Source organism: Carettochelys insculpta, chromosome 1 (genome assembly GCF_033958435.1).
Source record: "Carettochelys insculpta isolate YL-2023 chromosome 1, ASM3395843v1, whole genome shotgun sequence".
In the NCBI taxonomy this organism is placed as follows: domain Eukaryota; kingdom Metazoa; phylum Chordata; order Testudines; family Carettochelyidae; genus Carettochelys; species Carettochelys insculpta.
The window spans coordinates 133,057,690-133,084,285 of record NC_134137.1 but is presented as its reverse complement, the minus strand read 5'-3'; the positions used below and the strand labels follow the sequence as shown (position 1 = coordinate 133,084,285).

The 26,596-nt window shown below is 48.2% G+C and overlaps 1 protein-coding gene across 1 annotated transcript in view; it reads left to right on the top strand.

The window, feature by feature from the left end:
* Positions 1-26,596, top strand: part of OCA2 (OCA2 melanosomal transmembrane protein) — a 338,099-nt gene that overhangs the window by 43,696 nt on the left and 267,807 nt on the right. The window contains exons 4-6 of the mRNA XM_074983294.1: positions 8,260-8,317; positions 10,359-10,431; positions 25,581-25,738. Coding sequence (XP_074839395.1) covers positions 8,260-8,317; positions 10,359-10,431; positions 25,581-25,738 — 289 coding nt within the window. The remainder of the gene's footprint in view (positions 1-8,259; positions 8,318-10,358; positions 10,432-25,580; positions 25,739-26,596) is intronic.

Below are 26,596 nucleotides of genomic sequence, written 5' to 3'. Positions count from 1 at the left end.
GTGAGGCGCGTGCACAGAGCAGGCGGGCGGCACTGTCGGCGTACGGCTCTGAGGAGGAGTCGCCGTTGGCACATGCTTCACCCCCCAAGCGGTGGGCTGCATGCGCAGAGCAGGCGCGGCATTCCCCGTGCGCGGCTCTGAGGAGCCACATTTAAAGGCTCAAAGAGCTGGGGGCTGGCCACCCCTGTTCTAGTGACACCTGCAGGAATCACATGGCAGCATTGCATAGGGGGTCAAATACCTGTTACTCAAAACGTGTGCTCTGAAGCTGTGCCAGTTCCTGGCAGCTGCTGCTCTGTCATAAAATGTTATTTGGCTAAATCACAAATGTGCTTTGTCTTAGCTCACTGCTCTGTGTTTATTTTCCGGTTCTAATTAGGGCTATTGAAATAACATGGGATTTTCCCCATTCTCCATTATTGTTGAATTAGCAGAATAGGCTACCCGTATTGGCTACAACAAAACAAAGCAGCAGAAATGTGGCACTTTATAGACTAGGAAAATGATTTATTTGGGGGTGAGCTTTCGTGGGACAGACCCACTTCTTCAGATCAATTTCATATCCAATGCAGACTGATATACATAAGTATAGAGGACCAAAAAGAAAAAAAATGCAACTAAAACCGACAAATCAGATAGGATACAAGGAGGGGGGCAAGAGGTGGGGAGATGTTAATTGTCCTGTCTGAGATAATTACGAGCATCAAAGAAAGGGAAACAATCCTAGTAATGTGCAAGGTAGTTGATGTCTCTGTTCACTCCACATGTTAATGTGTTGATTTTGAATATGTAACTCAGAAATCTCTTGTTCTGTTAAATTTTCTCTGGTCAAGGACACAAATTCTCAAGTCTTTAAGAGAACGGCTCACTCCACTGAAGTGTTCCCTGACCGGCTTATGTGTATTGAGTTTTTTGATGTCTGCTCTGTGCCCATTTATTCTTTGGCAAAGGTTTTGCCCAGTCTGTCCAATGTACATAATGTCAGGGCATTGTTGGCACATAATAGCATATATAACGTTGCTGGAAGTGCACGAGAATGTGCCTTTTTTTTGTAACAAAGTTGTTTAGGTCCAGTGATGGTATCCCCAGAATAAATATGTGGACAAAGTTGGCAGTGAGGTTTGTTGCAAGGAAAAGTTCCAGGATTTGTATTATTATAGGGTAGCCTGTGATTCCTGTTGAAAATCTTTCTCAGGTTAGGAGGTTGTCTATAAGAGAGGACAGGCCTGTCACCTAGGGCCTTCTGGAGTGTAGCATCATGATACAGAATAGGTTGTAGGTTTTTAATAATGTGTTGCAGGGGTTTGAGTTAGTAGCTACAGGTGATGACAAGCGGTGTTCTGTTATTGATCTTTTTGGGCCTATCTTGAAGTAGCTGGTTTCTGGGTATTTGTCTGGCCCTGTCAATTAGTTTTTTTACTTCTTCTGGTGGGTAATTCAGTTTTATAAATGTTTGGTAGAGGTCTTGTCATTTTTGGTCTCTGTCAGTAGGATCAGACCAGATGTGATTGTATCTAAGGGCTTGACTGTAAATGATGGATTGTGCGGTGTGAGCTGGATGGAAGCTGGAGGCAACAGTCCATCGGTTTCTGGTCAAGGATGGTGTCGATCTGACCATCAGTGGTTTGTACTGTGGTATCCAGGAAATGTATTTCTCATGTGGAATAGTCAAGACTGAGATTGATGGTAGGATACAGGTTGTTAAAATGTCTGTGGAATTCTTCCAGAGTCTCTTTACCATGGACCTGTAGTTGAGTATGTGGCTCAAAGCCATTAACTTCAGAGACACAAGAGGAAATTCTGCTATGATTTGTACCTCATGGAGGCCCACTGCCGTCCAATGGGCTTGCACTGGGATATAAATCAGGAAAAATGCTGGTACAGAATTTGTACTTGCATTGCTATGCCAGGTTGGAATTGTAATGCAAAGCACAGGTTGCTAAATACAGTTAAGTCAAAGGCTGATCATTTCTGGTATGTAAGCTGTTAAAAACACTGCTTCTGTAGTACGAAATGGCAAAAACCGACTAAACAATCCACCCTCCACCCCAAATGCTATGCTTCATCCATAAAATAACATTTTTCAGAAGCTTCTAATTATATCTTGTCAGCTCTTGAGTATGTGTTTCTGTTATTTAAGGACAAGTAGTTATGGACTTCTCAATTAACGCCTCTTGATTTCTATTGTATCTTCCAAGGAAGTTGTCATCATGTTTCTTGTTTCAATGGGAACCGTTGTAACGTAATTTTAAAGTGCGGACTGAAGATTCATCAAATGCATTAAATCTAAAATAATCTGAACAGGGCTTTTTTATTAGTTTGTTTGGATATTTAAAATATTTCACAAAGTACATAACAGAGTAGTGTGTTGTTAAGATGTGGAGAATAGACAGGGCAAAAGAAACAAAATATACAATTAAAGACATGTCCTGGGTGTTCTCACACATCCTGCTTGTTTGTGGCTCACACGTATTATCTATCCCGAGGTGCCAGTAATTGCTTTTGTAACTTAAAATTGGTCATTGCTGTCTTGAGTATCAAGCCCTTTTTTGCTCTTGCTAATTTTCATTTTTCAATAGCTTGGACTTTGAGGTTTCTTGATTAAAGACTTTAAATAGACAGAACCTGCTTCTCTGCTGCCTGGCAGCATGGATAGCTCTGTGACCACCTATGTGTTTTTTAATTTTCCCGTCAGCAATCTTGATCCTACGGCTTATTTCCACTATAATTGAAACATCACTTCTGAATCTTTTGAAATGCATCTAATCTAGTCTTCTGTTGTGCAAATGATTCTCTTTTAATGCAGTTGTTTATTGAACTGGGCCCTTTTCAACTCATTCCACGGTCTTGGAATGATTTTTTTTTGCCACCATCAGGCTTAGGGGAACCTGTTTCCTGGGTGTTCTATCAGGAAGGCAGAATGATTTTTAATATTTACTTTTAGCTAAAGTACTTGGAAGACATCCATAATTTTAATTAATGGAGAGATTTAAGAGACAATTTACAAAGTAGAACCCATTGCTTCTGTGAGTGTAAAACATAGTGGGATGTACCCAGGGCACAATCTAGACTAGTGGGGGCTATGCCACCCCTGTCCTGAAACCTTGTTGTAATAGCTCCCACCTGGGCCACTCACAAACAGCAAATCACACAGAATCTGTGTGGCTACAACTCAGCTCTCACCAGCCTTTGTTATGCTGCAGGGTGAACTCAACACTCTTCCAGTCCCATTCTACCCTGAAAAGTATGACCTGTACTGACCAGCTCCATTCTGGACACTACAAATATATTAAGTCTACTATTTCTTAAGGGAATAATGTGCCAGATTATTATTTTAAATAGAGTTATCCATACATTCTAACTGAAACACATTGGATTAGATAAACCAGTAAAACAAGTTTATTATCTACAAAGCGAGGGATTTTAAGAGAATGCAACTAACGAAGCATAAAAGTTAGAAGCAAGTATAAGAAAAAATAAAGACTAAATGCTTGTCAGCTTCCAATTTAACAAACTATATTAGATTTGAGCTGGATTTATCACCATATGCTTCCAGCAAGTTTGCTGACCAATATTTTCTGATCCCTTCCCTGGAGTCCAAATTCTGTTTTCCTTTGTTGTGTTAGGAGTGATGCCAGAGACAGACAAGAGAAAGGAGGAATGTTTTGGAGTGTCTACCCCTTCTTTTCATAGTTCTGCCCCCACTTTGAGAAACATTTCCAGCTGGGAACAAGATGAAAGGCATTATTGACAAATAGAAAAATAAGAAAAAAATAATTTATCGAGTAAGAGAGCTCCCACATATAAGACACAAGGACCCAGGTTTTAAATGGCAGATGCAAAAAACTGATTACTGGAGAACAAAATTAATGGAAAACAGTTTAATTTAAAACAAGTGTGATCCGACATACTAAACATTTTCCTGAGAGTTTAGCATACGTGATGGCATCGGATTCTTTTACAATACATTGTTGTTCTGTATACTCAAGCATCGTGTGATGATGTACAATATAAATTAACAACAAGGTGCTACTGTTTTCTCTGTGAATGCTCAGGAAGTGGTGAAGACATTTGAGTGAGACATTTTGACTCTTGAAGGATTCCAAGGCAAAGTCTAAACGAGAGCGATCTCTTGACAGAAGTTTCTGTTGGAAGGTATCTTCTGACAAAGCTTCTCTCAGAAGACTGTGGACAGACACCAAAGTGGGTCACTCTGTTGACAGAGAATGGCCAGACTGCCTGGCTACTGTCTTGACAGAACTTCCCATGGTACACCATCTAACAGGGTTGCATGGTCCGTAATCTCTTTTGGGAACTCTGGTGAGGCGTGACCTTAAAGCTCCCCTGCAACACACATTCCTTGCCCATGTTGAGGCTTGCCTACCTCCACAAGGGACAGCACTCCACCCTTTCTGAGAGAGACACAGTGTTTTCCAGATAGCCATGGTGCCAGAACAGCCCCTGGGCTTGCACTGATCCCACCCAGAGGTGCTTCAGCTTTTGCTGAGCCTCATCATGGCCATCTCCCTCCTCCTCCTTCCTGGGGGGGGCAACCCAGACAACACCTTCCAGGAGCATCCCCTTGTTGCCATGTAGGCCCACCTGCACTCACCCTTCCTGGGTGCTCAGGTGGGTCTGGAGGAAACGCAGCATTTCTGACTGGTGGAATCAGCTGGCCATTGGTCAGGGGGATGACCAGCAGTGGTTCCAGAACTTCCGCATGTGGAAGGACATCTTCCGGGAGCTCACCACCCCAACAGCTACCAGTCAATGGGAAACCAGTTTGGTGTGGGGAAGTCCACCGTCAGAGTCCTCCTCATGGAGGTAAGGCACTCTCAGGGTGTGGGATCGCGGGGTGACTCGGGTGTGGGGGGAAGCCCTGCCCCTGTTCCAACCTCACACAGCCCTGCTGCTGGGGAGGGGATGGCCTCATGGGGCGGTGGGTACCTGGAGAGCTCGGGGGGAGGGGATGGAAAGGGGCAAGGGAGCCCCCTGGGGCCGAGGGCCTCCCTCCCTCAGTCCATGACGTGTGTGTTTGGTCCCCTTCCTTTGCAGGTTGTGATGGCCATCCACACACTCCTACTGTGGAGGATTGTCAGTATGGGAGATGTGGACATGGCTGTGGCTGGATTCTTCACCGTGGGGTTCCCCAACTGCTTCAGGGCTATCAGTGGGACCCACATCCCCACCCATGCTGTGGACCACAGCATGGGCCCAGTTCATCATCCAAAAGGGATATTTTTCCATCATACTGCAGGCCCTGGTCAAGCACAATGGGCAGTTCCTTGAGGTGTACTTAAGGTGGCCTGCACCAGAACCTGGAGACAGGCACCTTCGTCCCCTACCGGGAACTGTGGTTTGGGGATGCGCACAAGCCACTGTGCATCATGGGGATCACTGCCTACCCCCTCGTGCCCTGGGTTATGATGCCCTACACTGGGAAGCTGGACCCAAGCCAGCAATGCTTTAATGCCTGATTCAGCCGGGCACGGATGCAGGCTGAGTGCATGCTTTGAGTGCTTCCTCTCCCATCTGGATGTGGGGGGAGCACAATGTCCCCCAAGTTATGGTGGCGTGTTGTGCCCCCCACAGCACTGTAGAGGGGAAGAGGGAGGCCATCCTTCCTGCGTGCAGGGGTGGACGCCGGCTGCAGCTATCAGCAGCTGGGCACAGCTCCAATCTGCTAAGCCCATGAGGATGGGCTGTGGATCTGCAAGGCCTTGAGAGAGAGCTTCTCCTGTGCCCCCCAGTGATCCTCCCCAGGGCACCTCCAGTGGAGGCCTCGGTCCTGCAGTCCTACCCCATCCCCACCACGACCCCTCCCTCCACTCACTCACCCTTCCCTGAACCCTCCCAAATAAAGAGGGATGCGGGGTTGGTGGTCAAATACTTTTACTTCAACAAAGATAAAGGGTTTAAAATAAACATTGTAATAAAAACTATGTGCACAGTGCAATAACAGTGAAATATATACTGTGGGGGGACCTTGGGACAGGGGGTGGGGGGCATCAGAACTTGAATTGGGGTGGGAGGCCACAACCCTACAGGGGAGTGGGACCCCAAGCAGTGTCGGCCTTGGAATCCCCTCCCACCATAGGTTCGGGGTACCCATTGGGGCTGGGTTCTGGCCTGGAGCACAAGGATGTATGGGGGTGGTGGGGCTAAGGTAGGGACTGGGTCAGCAGTGGGGTGGGGGGCAGGCATGGCCCTCATCTGTTCCCAAAAATCAAGGAGGGCTTGGAGGATGGCTAGTAGGGGCAGGGACAGGACAGCGTGGGTGGTGGAGAGAGCAGGTGCGCTGGCTGCTGGTGGCTGGGCCAACAAGTCCTGCCAGATGCCAGTGGTGGCATCAGAGTGGGATATTAGTTGGTCCCAGGCCTGCGACCGCCACTCCTAGTCGTCCTACAGCCACTGCTCCAGGAGGGTGGTCAGCTTCCGAGGGCAGCAGTGTGGGCCCTCTGGAGGTTGTCAGGTGCCCTCTCTGCCCCCCACCCGCCACATGAGATTCACAGAGCTGTCCAGGGGAGTGGCAGCTGGTGCCGGCTCTTGCCTGTGGGCATGCCCACATGACAGGAGCTGCACTCCTTGGTGTGTCTGGGGGTCGGGCTGGTGCCTCTGTGGCTAGCCCAGTTCCAGCCATGGCAGGAGATGGAGTTTGTCCAGCCTCCCACGAGGCTGGCAGTGGCTTGGCACCTGTGCCCAGGAACTGCCTGCTGGGTCCGGATGGGACATGCTGCCTTGCACATGGTTCCACATGCTGGGACCACAGTGTGAGGTCCCACCCGAGCTGGCCTGGTGACACTGGCAGCATGCCCTCTGCACCCACCTCCTGTGTCCCAGGGTGTGTGATCCATGGGGTGCTTACTGGAGGGTCCCTTGAACAGCCTTCAGGGATGCCCTGGACATGGTCTGGCTGAAGGGGCCCGAGTCCAGGGTGATGACCATTGTGTTACCACTAGCTTTGGACCCCATGTCCGCCTGCAGGTCTGGTGGGGGTTGGGTCCCAGGCTGCTGCTGGTTCTCCTCCTCCTCCTCCTCCTTGGGCTCTGGCTGGGGAGGGGCTCACTTGCTGTATGGACAGGCGAAGTCGGTGGGATGGTGTCATCCACCCCCAGGAGCTCATGCAGCTCCTTTTAGTCGGGGCAGGTGGCAGGTCCTGCCCCTGACCTCTGCCTGGCGTTGTGGGCCTGGGTGCAGCCCTGACCCAGCTCTTTAACTTTTGCCCACCACTGCTCCATGGTGTTGGTGGGGTGGCCCCGTGTCACCAGGGCAGTGGCCATCCAGGCATATGCAGGGGCATTCTCCTGCTTTGCCCAGGGGTTGAGGAGGGTCTCTTCCTCATCCCACATGCCAGCAAGTCCTGGTCCTCAGGCCTGGTCCAGAGGGGTCCCACTGCCTGGTACCCAAAGGTGGATCCTGTGACCCCTCAGCCTTCTCTCTGGAAGGGCCAGGGGGTTGCAAGGGGCCTAGCTGTCTGACATCTCCCTGAGCTCTGCTTTCTGGAGTGGCACTGAGGGCGTGAGGTCAGGCAGCATGCTGCTGGGCTGCTTCCACACTCTCAGCTTCCTGCCATGGCATTTCCAGGGTTCCCTGCAGCTGTAAGAATGGCTGGAGGCAGGGCCCTAGAGCACTGTGGACAGATTGTCACTGTTGCAGCCGCCTAGCGCTCTGGAGGCTTTTTCTGTTGATGGTTGTCCCCCAAAATGTCTAGACTGGCAGGGATCTGTAGTGAGAGGCATTGTGCCTCAAGGGGGAACAACAGAAGTGTCACATTCTGTTGATTTACTGTGGACAGAACGCCTTGGTAATATGGACGCTCTGAGGGTTTTGTTGGCAAAACTCTCTAATGTAGACATAGCCCAAATGTCTAGTTCCTTCTTACAGTTACAATATTTTCGCAGTAACATTCAATGTTAGAAATATTTTGAGGGAATGATTACACTTTGGAAAAGTCAGCCCTGGGAACAACCCCCTTTCGTAACAAGCAGAATGTATTGTGCGTGTACCTTTCAAGTTTTTATAGAAGGAAAACTTCACTGATATCAAAAGTAGCTTGGTATTTGTAAGGACAAGAAGATTGGACTTTGGAATGGCAAAAATCTTTACCTGCACTTTGGTGCCTGTATTCAGGACTCTGTGGGGCAACTAAGTTCTCAGGCTAACCATGTTATTTTCTATATAAAATATTTCCTTATGATCAAACACAAATAATGTTTCTTTATTAAGTTTCTATCAGTAACATTTTTTCTTATCTTTCAGATGCTGTTTAAGATTCCTAAAAGTTTCAACCCTTTTTATCTTTGTAGTTGTGTGCTCGGTAAGTATTGGATTTGCAACATTATTTCATTTAATAAATTAGAAATAAACCACTGTAGTGATTTAAGTTGGAATTAATGTGACTTAAGACTAAGTACAATCACCTCAGGGGGGTGAGGATCAGTTGGCAAAGAGATGCACAGCATCTCATGCCCTGCAGAGGAACGAGTCTTGAGGACTGGATAACATTGTCACACAGACCACATATTGTGTCCTCAAAGGCAGTGGGGCTGACAGCCACCATGGGCGCTGGGGCAAGGTGCGGGGGGAGTAGGTCTCCCTCCAGAAGGAATGTGACCGAGGGCAGAAGTGGGTGGGGTTTAGGGCAGTCAGCCCTGGCACCCCCACAATACTCCCTTAGAGCCACCTGTGGAGGTCACACCAGTGCTTCTGCCGCATTTCAAAGAGGCCTGGAGCTCTGTCCGACACCACTGCTACTTCGGCAGAGGGGGCATCTGAAGCTCTGGGGCCCTGAAATGCTGGACCCCAGGGCAACTGCCCCCTTTGCCTTTCCCTGTCAGAGAGCCTACCCAAAGGAGCATGGAGAGGCAGCAGGACCAGGTAATTAGTCACTGGTTGAAGCATAATTATGAAAGGACTCCTCAAGCACCACTTTAAAACCGGGAGGACTTCACAGGGTCAGATTCTTCCTCTGCCAAAATATCTGTACTAACGCCTCCACTTTTCCCTCAAAGTCTGGTGGAAAATAGGTCCTGGAAAATCTCATGTGGGCTCTAGAATATGGCTGTCAGTTTTACTTCCTGTTGGCTAGCGCAAGCAGGGGAGCTGCGGAAGGTTGCACTGTAATAGCTACTGGGGAAGGCAGAGAAACTGTCCCCAGAATAAAGCAGCTAGGGAGAAAATAGTGTATGGCTTCCTAGTCTAGCTAGTTCCTCCCAACCCAGCTCCGTTTTAAAAATCTCTCCCCTTTGGCTGATGTTCTATTTCTAACTCTACCTTTGTGTCTCCCTAACCTTTTCCCTCTCATCCTCTCTCTCCCCTTTCTTTCATCTTTGCTCCTTCTTTTTTCCTATTTTCAATGGACCAATACTCCTGTCTCTTTTCCACATCCACAGGACCCATGTTTCTTGTCTGTAAAGGCTGAGTGTGTGTTTTTAACTTCCATTCCCTTCCATTGCCTCAACTCCACCCCCTCTAGTGGTGCCACTTCTAGTCCTCTCCTCTCACTTTTTCCCTTCCAGGATCCTCATTTTCTTTCCTCTTGGAGTCTTTCACAATTGTATCATTATTCTGGCTTTTCCATCTTCCTCGCTTCGTATTAACTCAACTGATCAACAGTGAGACAGCCAGCTCCAGATTAAGTGACTCCTCTCCTTATTTGGTTGCTCTCTGCCATATTGAGAGGATACAAATTGAACACTTAAAAGGTGGAGGCAGAAATAGAATGAAGGGAGACACTGATCCAGAATTGTGTAGCAGTCATCTTGTTCCAGTGTAGGGAGGCTAGAGACCTAGCAGGGGAGGTGGCTGAATTAGCCTGGCAGCTGAGTTGCCAGGCTGCTGCTGTTGACTGAGCAGTCCTAATGGAATCTGTGAGCTCTTAGATGAAAAGGATCTTCGACTGCCTTGGATGTTTGGAAATGATCTACCTGCCTGACTTGAGGAATCTTTTTCTGCTTGGCAGGATTCCTGTATCAGAGGCTATAAGCATTTGTGTTCTCCCTCAGCCAAAGTGGGGTTGAGCTTGACTTTCCAAACAGTTCGTCAAAACTAGCCTGCAGTGTTGTCCTAGGGGAGACTTGATTACCATGTACAAAGTGAATGACTTCTCCAGTTTAAATGTGGTGAAGGCTTATGCCTCAGTACTGCTGACTCTGTGTGAGTCATAGGCATGGTTTTAAGTTTGTGAAATATCAGGAATTGGAATTAAATATACCTGAAAACATTATTGTGAATTATGCATCTGTTTATAAGGTTCAAGAAAAGTCATTTATTATTTGCTGATTCTTCTGCGTGGTGGTGGTGGTGTTAGGTCACATCTTTAACAGTTCAATGTGTTCCCATTTGTGTACATGTCATAGATTTTATTTAGCATTTATCCTGATCAAGGAGCACCCTGGGAGATGTTGGCTGTGTCACCATTGGAAAGCTACTGTATCCTTTATCAATTTATTTTCTTTAATGATCACAGAGAGCAGTGATCACTGGTTACACAAATGATATGCTGATTCAAAATGTCTGCTATCTTATTACTAAGTTGGATGTTGACTGAGTTTTATTTTCTGAGTCTGCTACCTAACTGCTTTTATGGTAGCAAATTAACTTGTTCATAAACCTTTTTCCATAGCATGTTATCTAAATGATAATTAAATGTCCGAAGGCCTGATTTTCCTATTTTTTCAACTGGATACCACTTGATCCCTACTCATGTTTTGGTCCCTACTGATGTCTTAAACAAAGAAGTTCATAATGAAATCTGACCACAATATGCAAGAGGTAAGCAATAGAGATGTAAGGGCACAATGGCAGAAAAATCCCAGAAACAAGTTCCCCAAAAGATGTGATTAGTTAAAAATTAAATTAAGGTCATTCATAATAAATTGCAGTAAATAACCCTAGTTACTGTTTACCAGTAATGCGTAATTAGTAAGAAAGAAGATAGGCAGAATCTTTATTTCCTATTAAAGGCCAGTAGAATTATATGTAGAAAGTGGAACATGTAAGTGGTGGTGGAGATTTGAGTAGAAGTTCTGAGTCCTTGATGATGATCGTGGAATATTGCTTACTTTGTTAATAATATGCACTTGAATGCTGCATGGTTAAAAGGGCTAACATAATCCTCTGATGAATAAAGAGGGGAAGCTTGAATAGGATTAGAAATGTTCCTCTATTTGACGCTGCTGCGACTGTTACTGGAATATTATGTCCAGTTCTGGTGTTCACAGGTCAAGAAGGAAGTTGATAAACTGAAGAGAGTTCAGAGAAAAGTCATAGGAATGAAGAAGCGATTTAAAAACGTGCCTTATAGTGCTATGCTTAAGGACCTCAATTTGTTCAGTTTAACAAGAGAAAGTTAAGGAGTAACTTAATGACAGCTGATAAGTATCTATGGAGTGGGCTGTTCAGTCTAGCAGAGAAAGGTATAACATGAACCAATGGCTGGAAGTAGAAGTGACATAAGTTCAGGCAGGCATAAGGTGCACATTCTTTACAGTGGAACAATTGGAACAATTTACCCTGGGTCATGGCAGATTCTCCAGCAATGAACATTTTTAAACTGAGATTTTTTCTAAAGGACATGCTACAGGAATTATTTTGGGGAAGCTTTATGGCCTATGTGAGACATTGGACCCCATTTTAGTCTTGGAAGGGTGCTAATTCAGATCGTTCCTGGGAGCATAAATTCTAAACTTTGTGTTCCACCCCAACAGGGACCCTGCTCCACATCCCCCACTGACCCTGGTCTCCTTCGAGGGAGGAGTTTCTCCTCTTTCTCACTCACACATTGAATGAACATGTCCGGGGCCAGTTCTCAGTGGACCCCCTTTCACTTTGCTGTGCCCAGATAGACTGCTCTTAAGCCATATCTAAATGCTGTTTGGCTTGGTCACCCTACCATTTGGTCAGATTTGAATACTGTTGTGACACCATGTGCCAGATCACAATGCGACCCACTGATATTTGGTTTAGTTGCTCTCCTGTCTGCACAGAGGGCTGCCTGCATCAAATTTTGGTGATGTCATAACCACACAGCTGGAGCAATGTTCTGAACTGTTCCAGTAGCACCTGCGCTAAGGTATTAAAAGGGCTTGAAAGGGCTTGGAGCATTTTCTCGTTCCTCTTTCGGTCATTGGTAAGTTTCCTGGGTCTGCAAGTGGAGTGGAGCTGGGAGCCAGGCTGCTGCTTGGTTCCCAGCTCCCCACTACTTGCAGGACCCGGGAATCTGACCAGTGCACCAGGGTCCTGCAAGCAGCTGGGAGCTGGGAACCAAGCAGCAGTCTGGCTCCCAGCTCCACTCCACTTGCAGATAATGCTCTGGATAATGGTCTTGCAGATAAAAAGATAATGCTCTGGAAATCGTCTCATCAGAGAAGTTCTAGCAAATTCTTGGCTGTTTCTCCCTGCCTTCCCCCAGAGGCACTGCTCTCAGTCTGAGAGCTGCGCGGCTAGGGGAAGACAGCCACAGAACAGCTTGAAGTTGTGCTTAACTCGCATTAAAGTGAGATATGTGCAACTTGAAGCCGTGTGTTTCGACGGTTTACTGTAATGTGAGTTGTTCATTATAAATGAACATTTAGTAAATGGTTAAATACACCAATATTCTGGTGTTGAATCTAAGCGTTCAGTAACTTGAATCTAAGTATTTGACTCTGCGGAATTAGCATCTTCAGACAGACTGAAAGATTAATAAGCATTGCCAGGCTTTCAAGTAATATATGGTATCATTATTAGGAGAGGATTAAAATTCAAAGCAATCTGGGCAAACTGTAGAAATGCTCTGAAGTAAATAGGATGAAATTCAGTAAGGACCAATGCTAAGTTGTCCACTTAGCAACGAACGATCAGTTGCATGTGGAGAAAATGGGCAAGGACTACCTAGCAAGGAGCATTGCAGAAAGCGATCTGGGAGATCAGAAGCTACATAGGAGTCAACACTATCGTGCTGTTGCAAAAACAGTGAACATCATTTTGGAATGTATTATAACAAATGCTGTAAGACAGACATGAGAAATTGTTCTACTCTGCTCCATGCTGATTAGGGCTCAGCATGAGTATTGTATCTAGGTCTCAGAGCTATATTTCAAGAAATATGTGGACGAATTGAAGAGAGACTATAGATAAGATAATGCTCTGGAAAATGTCTCATCAGACAAGTTCTAGCAAATTCCTGGCTGCTTCTCCTTGCCTTCCTACAGCTGCACTGCCGCCAGGCTGACAGCTGCATGGGTAGGGGAAGGCAGCCACAGAGCCCTTTCTTGTTTCTCTAATATTCCTTGCAGCCATAATTCAGTCTTTTCCATGGGCTTTTCTGATTTTTGTCCCTACACCCTCCTGCTATTCCTGTGTATACTTCATTGGTGACATTTAAGGTACATATCACTTTTGGTTTTTAGATAGCTAAAAAGCTCCTTGTGAAGCCACGTTGACCCCCTATGTCTCTCCTTATCTTTCCTCTGTGTTGGAAATAGGGATGTCAATATCGTTTAAAAGGTTAACTGTTTAAAATGTTATTGTTTAACAAGTTAACAGGTTAGAGGGAGAGGAGCCAGGCTGAACAGTTAGGGTGGCTTAATTGGAAAGATCAACATGTACTGATTGACTGTTTAGTCATTTAATATTTTACATCCCTAGTCAGAATAGCTTCATGTTCAGTCCCTAGTAGTACGTCTTTCAGGAACTGTGAGCTACCTTTTGACTTTTGTCTTAATTGGTTTGTCTGTGAGATCTTGCCTACTCTTTCTTTGAATTGTTTGAAAGTCTCCTTTCTGAAATTAAAACAAAAAAGCAGTCAAGTAGCACTTTAAAGACTAACAAAATAATTTATTAGGTGATGAGCTTTCGTGGGACAGACCCACTTCTTCAGACCATAGCCAGACCAGAACAGACTCACTATCTAAGGTACAGAGAACCAAAAATAGTAATCAAGGTTGACCAATCAGAAAAAAAAATTATCAGTGAGCAAATCAGACAGTAGAGGGGCAGAAGGGGGCGGGGGAGGGAAGGTCAAGAATTAGATTAAGCCAAGTATGCAAAAGAACCCCTATAATGACTCAGAAAATTCCCCTCCCGGTTCAAACCACCTGTTAATGTGTCAAATTTGAATATAAAAGAGAGTTCAGCAGCCTCTCTTTCCAGACTGTTGTGAAAATTCCTGTTCAGTAAGACGCAAACTTTTAAGTCATTAACAGAATGGCCCACTCCATTAAAATGCTGGCTTACAGGTTTGTGGATCAGGAGTGTTTTTATGTAAGTTTTGTGCCCATTAACTCTTTACCTAAGAGAGTTTGAAATTTGTCCAATATACAAAGCATCTGGGCATTGTTAGCACATGATGGCATATATGATGTTAATTGAAGAACAAGAGAATGTGCCTGTGATTATGTGAATAACCTGGTTAGGTCCAGTGATGGTATCTCCAGAATGGATATGTGGACAAAGCTGGCAGCAGGCTTCGCTGCAAGGAAAAGTTCCAGGACTGGTGTTCCTGAGTATAGACTGTTGTTGTGGATGAGAATCCTTATAAGGTTGGGAGGTTGTCTGTAGGAGAGAACAGACCTGTCACCTAGGGCCTTCTGGAGTGTAGCATCCTGATTAAGGATAGGTTGTAGGTCTTTAATAATGCGTTGCAGTGGTTTGAGTTGGGGGCTGTGGTATTCTGTCCTTGGCTTTTTTGGACCTAACTTGGAGTAGCTGGTCTCTGGGTATTCGTCTGGCCCTGTCGATTTGTTTTTTTATTTCTCCTGGTGGGTAATTCAGGTTTGTGAATATTTGGTAAAGATCTAGTCGTTTTCGGTCTCAGTCAGTAGGATCAGAGCAAATGTGACTGTACCTAGGGGCTTGACTGTAAACAATGGATCTAGTTGTGTGTGCAGGATAAAAGCTAGAAACATGTAGATAAGTATAGCGGTCAGTGGGTTTCTGGTAGGGTGTGGTACTGATCAGGCCACCCTTGATTTGTACTGTAGTGTCTAGGAAATGTGTCTCTTGCGTTGAGTAATCAAGGCATAAGTTGATCGTGGGGCGCAGATTGTTAAAGTCTCTGTGGAATTCTTCTAGAGTCTCTATACCATGGGTCCAAATCATAAAGATGTCATCAATGTATCTTAAGTAGACGAGGGGTAATAGGGGATGAGAGCTGAGGAATCGTTGTTCCAGGTCAGCCATAAATATATTAGCATATTGTTGGGCCATGCGGGTGCCCATAGCAGTACCACTAATCTGGAGGCATAAGTTGTCCCCAAATCGGAAATAATTATGGGTGAGAGGTCAGACACCAGATTGGCTGTGGTGACATCAGGGATGGTATTCCTGATTGCTTGTAATCCGTCTTTGTGTGGAATATTAGAGTACAGAGCCTCTACACCCATGGTGGCAAGGATAGTGTTGTCAGGAACATTTCAACACTCCTGATCCGCAAACCTGTCAGCCAGCATTTTAGTGAAGTGGGCCATTCTGTTAATGACTTAAAAGTTTGCGTCTTACTGAAGAGGAATTTTTACAATACTCTTAAAAGAGAGGCTGCTGAACTCTCTTTTATATTCAAATTTGACACGTTAACAGGTGGTTTGAACTGGGATGGGAATTTTCTGAGTCATTATAGGGGCTCTTTTGTGTACCTGGCTTAATCTAATTCTTAACTCCCCCTCCCCCTCTCCTGCCCGTCAACTGTCTGATTTGCTCACCTTGATAATTTTTTTTCTGATTTGTCAACCTCTATCACTATTTTTGGTTCTCTGTGCCTTAAGTGTTGAGTCTGTTCTGGTAAGGCTATGGTCTGAAGAAGTGGGTCTGTCTCATGAAAGCTCATCACCTAATAAATTATTTTGTTAGTCTCTAAAGTGCTACTTAACTGATTTTTTGTTTTGATAGTATATGGACTAGCACAGCTCACTCTCTGTTACTTTCTGAAATTGTCTTTTTTGCTATACTGATGACCTCCTTTCCATTGGCTCTTGAATTCTCAGATCACGTTCACTTCCTCCCAGGTTTCTCAACACTTTTGCAACTAACTCATCTTTGTTAGTCAAAACCAGATCCAAAATGTAGATTCCTTAATTACTTTCAATTTGGAGAGATGTCCCATGCACATGCTAAGAATTTGCAGCTATCTGTCCAGCTCTCATATGGAACCCACAAGGAAAGTGCAAAAGGAAGATGTTGGATAACATGGAGAAGATCTACAGAGATGAAAAGACAACATCTGGGGTAGTCCTGGGATCAGCTAGAAGTTTTGTCCCAAGACAGGGTGAAATGGAGGAGACTTGTTAGATGATGTATGCTCCATCCAAAGTACAAGGGTTTAAGTCATTACATTTTGCTGCAGTAGCCTCCCAATAGATATCATTGGGAAGTTTAAAATCCCCTACTAATACTAGCTCATAGCTACGTCTACACATGCACGCTACATCGAAATAGCTTATTTCGATGTAGCGACGTTGAAATAGGCTATTTCAATGAATAAGGTCGACACGTCCTCCAGGGCTGGCAACATCGGCGTTCAACATCAACGTTGGGCAGCACCACATCGAAATAGGCGCTGCGAGGGAACGTCTACATGCCAAAGTAGCACACATCGAAATAAGGGTGCCAGGCACAGCTGCAGACAGGGTCACAGGGTGGACTAGCGCTTCTGGGACAACAGCTAGCCACTCCCTTAAAGGGCCCCTCCCAGACACACGCAGCCTGCACAGCACGCGGTCTGCAGAGCCATAGGCACGCACACCTCGAGCGACGCAGTCATGATGGAGCAGCAGCAGCAGCAGCCAGAGGTCCACCCAGCCGCCCCTGCAGGAGCAGTGCTCGCCCTGCTCCATGCCATGCAGGAGGCAGCTGAGCACCTCCTTGCCACAGAGGAGGAGCTGCCCACAGGGGAGGAGGACGCAACCCCTAACCCTGCAGCACCCTGCCCCCCCTCGCCTCATACACCACCAGCTGTGGAGCTACCCCACGAGCACCGACTGGTGGGAGCGGCTGGTGCTCGGAGAGTGGGACGACGACCGCTGGCTCAGGAACTTTCGGATGAGCCGGCAGACATTTCTTGAGCTATGCCAGTGGCTCACCCCCGCACTCAGGCACCAGGACACCACCATGCGGCGTGCCCTCAGTGTGGAGAAACGGGTCGGCATCACTGTCTGGAAGCTGGCCACTCCAGACAGCTACCGATCCGTGGGCCAGCAGTTTGGCGTCAGCAAGGCCACTGTCGGGGCTGTCCTCATGGAGGTAAGAGGACCCACGGGGGGAGGGGGAGGCAGCTCGGGGAGGGGAGGGGGGCCCTGGCAGGGGAGGTCCACACACACCCTGCTCACCCCTCATTGGTGCTCTCCCATGTGCTTCCCCTGCAGGTCGTCTGCGCCATCAATGCCATGCTCCTCCACAGGCTCGTGAGGCTTGGGGACCCGGATGCCGCCATTGCAGGCTTTGCCACCCTGGGCTTCCCCAATTGCTTCGGGGCTCTGGGTGGGATCCACATCCCCATCTGCACCCCGGAGCACAGTGGAGGACGCTACATAAACAGGAAGGGCTACCACTCAGTGGTCCTCCAGGCCTTGGTGGACAGCCGGGGCCATTTCCTGGACATTTATGTGGGCTGGCCTGGCAGCACCCAAGACTCCCGGGTATTCTGGAACTCGGGCCTGTGCCGCTGGCTGGAGGCAGGGACCTACATCCCCCAGCGGGAGATCCCTGTGGGGGACACCACTATGCCCATCTGCGTCATCACAGATGCGGCATACCCGCTCCGGCCCTGGCTCATGCACCCATACATGGGCCATCTGTCTGCCAGCCAGGAGCGCTTCAACCAGCACCTGAACCACGCGCGCCAGGTGGTGGAGCGCTCATTTGGCCGCCTCAAAGGGCGCTGGATGTGTCTCCTTACCCGCCTGGATGCGGGCCTCACCAACATCCCCCAGATTGTGGGTGTGTGCAGTGCCCTACACAACCTGGTGGAGAGCAAGGGAGAGGCCTTCTTTCAGGGCTGGGCTGTGGAGGCCGGCAGGGCCGATGTACAGCCACCCGCTGCCCCCAGTCGGCAGGTGGACCCCAAAGGGACCCGGGTCCGGGAGGCCCTGCGGGCCCAGTTCGATGAGGCCGCGGGGTGAACGCTGGCAGGCCCCCCCCCACTGCACCCCACCCATCCTCCACAACACTCCCTGCCCCTACGCCCACACCACAGAGCACCCAAGAGCACCCCCAACCACTTTTCTTGTAAAAATAAAAGCAGACAGTTGTTTGTCAAATCAAACATCTTTTGAACTCTTATTATTAGGGAAATTCTAACTTATATATGTATATATTATAAAAACAGGGATAACATGAAAGGGGAAGACAAGGAAGGAGAGAACTATTTACATGGGGGGGGTAAGGATCATCATTGGAAAACGGGGGTCACAAATACAAACTATTTACAGCAAAAAATAACTTAAAAGTGGGGGGAATATATACAAAGGGGGGGGGCACGTCCTGGGCCCCACGCCCCTACAGTCCAGCACTGGGGGTGGGCGGCCGGGATCCCTGCCTCGGCCACAGCCCTGGCTGGGGCTGGCTGGGGGCCAGGCGGACTGGGAGATACAGCCGGCGAGTGTCAGCTGGCCCCTGGTCCCCCTCGGCGTAATGGCCCTCGGTGGCGGGTGGCGGTGCGACGGCGGACGGCGCAGCGGGTGGAGCAGCAGGTGGAGCAGGCAGGGCAGGCGCAGCGGCGGCTGGCGAGGCATGGGGGGCCAGGTAGTCCACAATGCGGTTGAAAGTCTGCATGTAGGCCCCCCATGACTCCTGGCGCCAGGCCAGCGCCCGCTCCTGCAGGTGGAGGCGGCGTTGCTCCACCTGCAGCCGCTGCTCAGCGACCTCCACCTGCCGGTGGTGGAGGGCCAGCAGCTGGGGGTCCGTCGCCGGCGGCTGCTGGTGCTGGGTCTGCCGTCTTGCCCGCCGTGGGGCCGGTCGGTCCTCCGCCGAGGGGCTGGCCTGGAGTGATGGCCCCGGAGGGCTTTCCGGGACCACTGATGCCTCGCCGGCGCTCTCCGGTCCTTCCAATGGTGCAGCTGTGGAACACAGGAGGGGGGGAAGAAGAGTGGAGACAGCCGTTAGTGTGGGCCCCGAGCCGTGGCCCTTGTCCCCCCACCCCTCTGCTGCAGGTTCCCCATCCCTGTCCCTGGGAGATGCTGCTGTGATGGGGTTCAGTGGTCCCCCTGCACTGCACCCCGTCCACTGGCAGGAGTGACTCTCACTCAGCAGGTATGACAGGAGAGGTTTATTAGGCAACAGATGCCCAGTTTCTCCCAGAAGCGACAGTACAGCAGTCAGAGATGGTCCTTCCAACCCGTCCTGGGGAGAAGACCCCGAGGGATGCCCCTCTGGGGTGTAGCTTTCCCCCTCCTCAGGCTGGCTGCCTTCTAGCTCTCCCTTCCCCTAGCCTCTAACTGCCGCCCCTGATTCAAACCCAGCTCGGCTCCTCCCTCCTCTTTGCTCAGGGCAGAGGTGTAACCTGCCAGTTGTAGCCCCAGGATCATCCTTAGCCACTGGGAGCTATTCAGCTTGTTTCTCATATCTAGCCTGAGTCTCACATTTGCACTCCCCCCACTCCATCACATGCTGCTGCTGCTGCTGCTGGGTGTCCCACCCCCTCCCCCCGGGGGACCCTAGAGGTTCCGCTCCCCCCAGCCCCGGGGATGGGGCATGGCACTGTCATGCTGGCGGGGGCAGGGGTTGATGGACTCTTCTGAGGGACATGCCACTGCTGTCCTTGGGGCCATGGTCATCTGGGCATGTGGAGGGCCCTGGTCATATCTATTACCCCCGCCCCTCAACCCCAGGGGTGTGCACCAGGGGGGGTACATACCCGACGGTCCACTCCCATGCTCGGGGGACACCTGGGGGGCGGACGCCCGGCTGGAGCTCCGGGACGGCATCATTATTTGGAGCCCGATGTCGCTGGAGGAGGCGTCCCCCTCCTCCTCCTCCTCCTGCTCCGGTGCCCCGGGGGTGGGCTCCTGGGGGGGCCCCCTGGGTGTGGGGCTTGCCTCCGGGGCGGACTCCGCCTCCGGGGCCTGCTGGGGCTCCTCAGCCAAGGTGTCAAGAGTAGCCGGAGGGGAGGAGGTGTGCCGGGGGCCCAGGATGTCCCTGAGCTCTCTGTAAAAGGGGCAAGTGACGGGAGTGGCCCCAGATTGGCCGGCCGCATCCCGGGCCTGGGCGTAACCCTGCTGCAGCTCCTTCACTTTACTCCGGACATGATCCAGAGTGCGGGCAGGGTGACCCCGGGCGGCCAGGCCCTCGGCCAGACGAGTGAACGTATCTGCGTTCCGCCTCTTGCTCCCCATTACCTGGAGCGCCTCCTCCTCGCTCCAGAGCCCCAGCAGGTCCCGAAGCTTGGCCCCCGTCCAGGAGGGGCCCCGCTGCCACTTCCCAGGGGGGCTGCTGGGCTGTGAGCCCTGGCACCCCTTGGGGGGGGTCCTCTGGGGGCGCTGGGGGGCTGCCGGGCGGCCATCGAGTTGGCTGGGGGTGTGGGTGGCTGCGGGGGAGCGTGCAGGCTAGCCATGTGTTACTGCTGCTGCCTGCACGCGCTCTCAGCTTCCTGTACAGGAAGGGAGGGGGCAGGGACCTTTAAGGGGCCGCTCAAGCAGCCACCATTGAGCTCAGGGGCTGGAGAGAGCGTCTCTCAACCCCTCAGCTGATGGCCGCCATGGAGGACCCCGCAATTTCGATGTTGCGGGACGCTCAACAACTACACATTCCCTACTTCGACGTTGAACATCGAAGTAGGGCGCTATTCCCATCCCCTCATGGGGTTAGCGGCTTCAACGTCTCGCTGCCTAACGTCGATGTTAACTTTGAAATAGCGCCCAACACGTGTGGCCGTGACAGGCCAATAAGATCTGAGACCAAAGTGTTTTTCATCATTCGTTCACAAAAACTTTTCAGTGTACAGGGCAAGAGGAGGAATCATACTGGGGAGAAAAAGATATAAGCTAATGAGAAGAAAAATAAACGAGAGAAGCTGAAAGTGTTAGTTACTATCATTACGGTTGAAAGTACATGAATTTTGAAATCACAGATTGAATGATCACTGCAATTACTTCAGCCACAGAACAGGCAGAGGTCATCGCAAAACCTTTTCATCATAATGCCATGAAGAGCGTGGGGAAGAGGTACATCTGTAATATCAAAAGGAGTTTTTTCATTTCCTTGAACAACCACCAGCCAACTTATTCCTCCCTGCATTCTTAAATACAATAGTCTTATTGACTGGCTAAAGAAATCCTGTTGCATCTCTTATCTTTTATGTCTGCCTTTTATGTGGCTTTTTGTATTGCTATGATCCTGTTTAATCAGTACACTCCTCATCATTTCCCGCTCCAGAGCAAATTTTGTTCACCCTGAACTTTTTGCATTGCACTGAGCTCTCTAGCTCTGATCCAGCAAAGAATTTAGGCATATGCTAAATGTTAGGAGTAAAACCAAGCGTTTTGCTGGATTGGGGCCAAAGTGACCAGCACCCTGCAGAATTGAACTCTAATACCAATAGTTGGCTGTGAACTTTAACAAACTAAAGCTTCAGAGGCAAGGTTTCCCTCCACCTCTCAAGAAACCTATTTTTAGCTGCCCTTGATTCATTCCTCTCCCAACATCCAGGTATTGCCTCTAGGGGAGCACCCAGATAACAGGCCTTTGCTATGGTCACACACTTACTTATGGTGGGAATGCTGCTGGCTGTTGTTCCCACCTTTGATCTCTGTGGAAAGGATCATTTAGATCATTGCCTCCTTTCCAGTCCAATGTGTTTTCTGAGATGATGAGAAATTCCCTGTACTAGGTTTTGGATGTATCCAGTTCTTTGCTCAGTTGAGAGTCAATAGCTTATGTGGCTGAGGGAGTTTGTAACCTAAGTTTCAGGGTTTCCCTTATAACTGTATATGCTACGAAGCGAAACCCTAGAGTTCCCACCATATAGGAATCCTTAGGTCTCCTGGTACACTTTCCAAGCACTGTGGGATACTTTCCGGGCTTTGTGAACTCCTAGTTATAGCAAGGGGTGAGGGGATGCACATGGGCAGAAGAGATTGGAGTTAGGATGCCCTGGAATTCCTGGTGTGTTCAGTGGTAGGTTGACTCATGGGCTAATGGCCGGTTCGGGGCACCCCCACAGGCGCTTCGGAACCTGTGCAGAAGTGCATGTGGGGATATCAGCGCTAAAAGTGTGGTTCAACCCCTGCTCCTTTTCTTTCCCTTATGGTCCTAACCCCCTGGCCAAGCCAGAAGTCAGAGCCAGGCTGTGACAAGAGCCACCCAGAGAACCTGGGCCGCTGTGGGGAGTCCTGGATCTTCTGCTTGCCGTGGATGAGCGACCAGGATGCCTGAGAGCAGTCTCTGGCTGGTGTCCCCCTCCTAAGCCACACTGCCCGGAGCAGGTGGAGGGCCTGGGCTCCCCACAGAAATCCAGGCTTGCTAGGTAGTTCTTATGATGTGGCTCCTGCTTCTGGCCTGTCCAGCAATTGGGTCTTTGTGAAGAAAGAAGAAATAGGATGATCAGGTCACAACAGTAAAGTACTGGGACACATTGGGGTGCTATTGGCACTGCTCTACGCTACTCTGCCCAGGTACCCCAGGCTCTGCTCCTCCCCCTACTCAGCCTCCCATCATCACATCCATGCTCACCCCTCTGCCCACTGCTAGCTTGCAGTGTCTCCCGGAGTGCCTGATCTACCACGTGCCTTCTCTCGCTCTCACCACCTGCTCCTCAACTCTTCACTCCCCTGCCTACCAGACATAGCCTCTGGAAAGACCTCACTGCTCTGGGTTTGACGCTTATCTCCTCACTCCACTGCCCAACCCCTGGCCTCCAGCTGCAGCAAGAATCCCTGCACCCGCCTTCTCACTTTGCTGCTGGCTCACATCTTCACTCCTCCACAAGACCCTCCCACGCACTGCTAGCTCATCACAGGCCTCCTCACTCCCCTGCCAGCCCCCTCCACACACCCTTAGCTCATTTCGCTGCTTGCCTCCACACTGCTCCAGTCTGCTCATCACTTCCTTACTGGAATATTGGGACAAATGGTGTCCCGACCATACATTGGTTGGGACAAACACTTACATAGTGTGACATTCCTGATTTTATTGGGACAGTCAACCACCTTAAAGAAGAGGAGCAGGAGGATCACCTCAGCTTCCCTGCCAGGGAAAGGTGGCGGCTGCTGCTGCTGCTGCTGCTAGCAGGGGCTCTGCTTTGTGGCGGGGGAGCTGCAGTAAGAGTCGTGGGGCTTGTCAGGTGGAAGGGAAATTGTCAGTTTCTCCTTTTGGGAAATCCTCCTCTGTTCGGGTACACAAACCACATTGAACCTTGAAGCCAGGCTCAGTGAGTTGGGGCTTTCCCTGAAAATATTTTGTGCCTCTGTGCTTTGACAAACTTCTGAAATGAATCCAGTAAGCAGTACATTGAAATCATCAAAATGAACAGGTCTCATTACAACGAGACTCATGAAAGTGACCCTGGTTTGACTCACAAAAGCAGGCCTGCAGTTTTCCACAGCAGAAGTGTTTTGAGAAGATCAGATTTCTCTCAAGCTGCATGTGTACTACAAAGTTCTGTCTACAGCAGTCACTCTCAACAGTTTTGCCAACAGCATCGCTGTCTACAGAACTCATCCACACCTAATAGGCACTCCCCTTGTTGACGCCCTCTGTCGACAGAGAGCAGCTAGACTGCCCAGCCTTCTGTCGGCAGAACAGCCAACCAGAAGCTCTGCAAACAGGGCTGCCAGGTGAACTGGAAGCCCTCTCTGTTGACAGAACCCCCCCCACTCCTCCTCCAGAGCATCTACACTATTTTTCTGTCTACAGAATCTGTCTCCAGAGGTGCTGTGCCTCGTATGGCCGAGATATAACTCTGCTGGGAAGAAGGTTGTGTTCTGTTGACAGATTCTAAACAGAATACATTGTAGTATGGATGCTCCCTAGTTTTGTCTGCAGAAGAGGCCTTCTGTTGACAAAACTTTATAGTGTAGACACAACTTTAGATCTAGAATATGATCTGCAGTGACATAACAGTGGGGAAAAAGATGTGATTCTGAATGTTTGGATGGAGGTAACCCCAGTGAGGTTTCAGTTTAAGTTCCTCAGCTTAGACCTGTGAAAGTGAAGTTTCATGCATGATCAAATATAGGACATTATTGCTAAGGATTTTTCTTATGGTTTCATGTCTGAACAGTGACAAATGAATAATAAAGCTATGTAGGAAAAAACTACTTAGTGGGAAGGCACCACTGCACATAGCTTGAAAATAAGTTTTCCTTTTTCTGATGATTTTAAGTCTCCTCTGTAGTGGCTCCTGATTGTGTCATCTATGTAATTACAGGATTTATGTTGGCTGTATTGTGTGGAAGGAAGCTGCCATAATTATATGCACCTGAAGCTTTTTTATGTAGAAATAAATTACTGGCTGCATTCACAATGGTGTACAAGCTGTCAAAGGTTTCCCCAAGTCATTAGGTTAATGAATACAGGTCAGCAAGCTTTTTGAAGGACCACAATTAATGCCTCTCATTAGACCTGTTTATATGGTTTCAACAAAGATTTGTGCCATTGTGCTGGGCTTTGGAAACTGTGACAGCAAGCCAGCCTGGAAAACCGCAGCAATAGAAGAGAAATGTAGTCTCAAGTGTGCTAGGGAAAGCGGGTGCATTTTCTTATTTGGAATTTGTTTAAAGAAATAGCTGTTGACTTCTTCATTGTTTCTCTATATTTTTAAATTATTTATGTATAATTAGTCCTTTTAAAATACAATTAAAATGCATGTTTGAGTTTAATGCATTGCTTGTGAAAGGTGTCAGGTGTCCTGACAGCTCTGGGGGACTGCATTCCTCTCTCCACAAATCAGGGTACTGCATGGATATTGTGTGATTCCTCAGGACGCACTGATAATACACCTCAGCCCTGGTATGGAGAGACCTATTTTCTTGGCACAGAAGGGCGGCCCAGTTGTTCAGACAGCTTCCTTTTCATGCTGTTGGCGCAAGTCGGGCCAGGGGGTCAATCAGCCAGTCTGTGTCTCTACTAATCAGATGTCAGGAAAGGAGTATTACACTGAGGCTGAGCTCCATGGGTCTCAGGTGAACTATTGCTAGCAGGCTGGTGAGTGGAGGGTTGAAGTGTGACTTTGCCCATGACCTAGATTAGGGAGCTGTGGTAGGTCATGACATCTGTAATTGGTGGAAATCATGTATATTATTAGTTCCTGACAAGACTTATTTCTTTTCCATCCAGCTGCTACCTCACAACAACAAAACAGCCTTTAAGTTAAACAGGAAGGTGTTGGGATACAGTTGTCACCCACACACACTGATCCCAGCCTCCTCAGCAGTCAGCTTTTAGCACCACAGCTTTTTTTTTTTTTAAAGTTACTTCTGACAATGGCATTTTACAGGGAGGGAATCTTTTTACATAGGGTTTTGTTAAGAGGATAATTTCTAATGCATTGGAGAGACTGCCTGATGTTGCATTTTCTGTATAGGAGTTAAGGAATTTACTGTATTTCATTATAATAAATAATCCTACATAATTGCCACTGGAAGTTTAAGCCTTAACAGGTTTTCCATCAGCTATGAATATTACAGATTTTCATGAATCTGCCTTGATGAAGGTAGAACTAGGAGGACCTTTTGTATCAGATGTAGTTGATCGGCAAGCAGAGGAATACATAGTACTGCAAATTGGACAGATAGAAGACCCTGGGTCTAGAAGGAGACGTCAACGGCAGGTGATGGGTTTTGCATATCATTGTCTCTCACATTTTGTTTCACGTCCCTTTTTTTTGAGATTCCTTTATTTTACTGATATTGGATTATCTCCATCAACACTACATGGGTTTTTGTTTTGGTCATGAAATGTATGTTGTTATTGGCATTAAGGAAACTGTTTGGTAAAATTACATTTTGTCTTGATTTACAACATTGTATTTAATCCCTCTGTTTGGAACTTCATGGGTTTTGTGGTCAATTCCCTGTGACACTTAACATTCACATACTTTTTCCTAAAAAAATCAAATTGATGAAATGTGATTTGAGGGCTTTTGGGTGAAAGAAGCATGTGAGGAAACAGACCCAAGTTGCTCTTTTCCACTTATGCAAACCGATTTTACAAAACCAAGAGGAGTCACAACAGGGAAAAATTAATTGGAATACTATAAAGTTTGTGTCTGAAGGTGTAATACATTAAAAATAAGCAATATAGTTTTTAAAAATAACCATGATAGACTCCTACTTTTTGGTGATTCTGCATAGATGGGTGGACTGACTTTTTGTTGCATTGCACCTTAATCATCATTTCTTTGCCTAAAATCTCATCGTGGCTACTATATATGATTTAATGCAAACGGATCCATTAGCTCATCAAAGAACATCATCAAACACAAAGTTGTTGAGGTAATGGTACTGGTAAACTAGCCATTCCTACTGATGGGATAGATGCTATAATTTGGACCAGTAGTGATTCTCCCGGAGAGATCTCTCTGCTAGCTTGGGATAGCCAGAGTACAGTTTGCTCCAGTGACCTCCCCTTTGCTGGGCAGTTCCTTTGACTGCCCCTGACAGCAGGTAGCTGATAATGGTTTATGTTG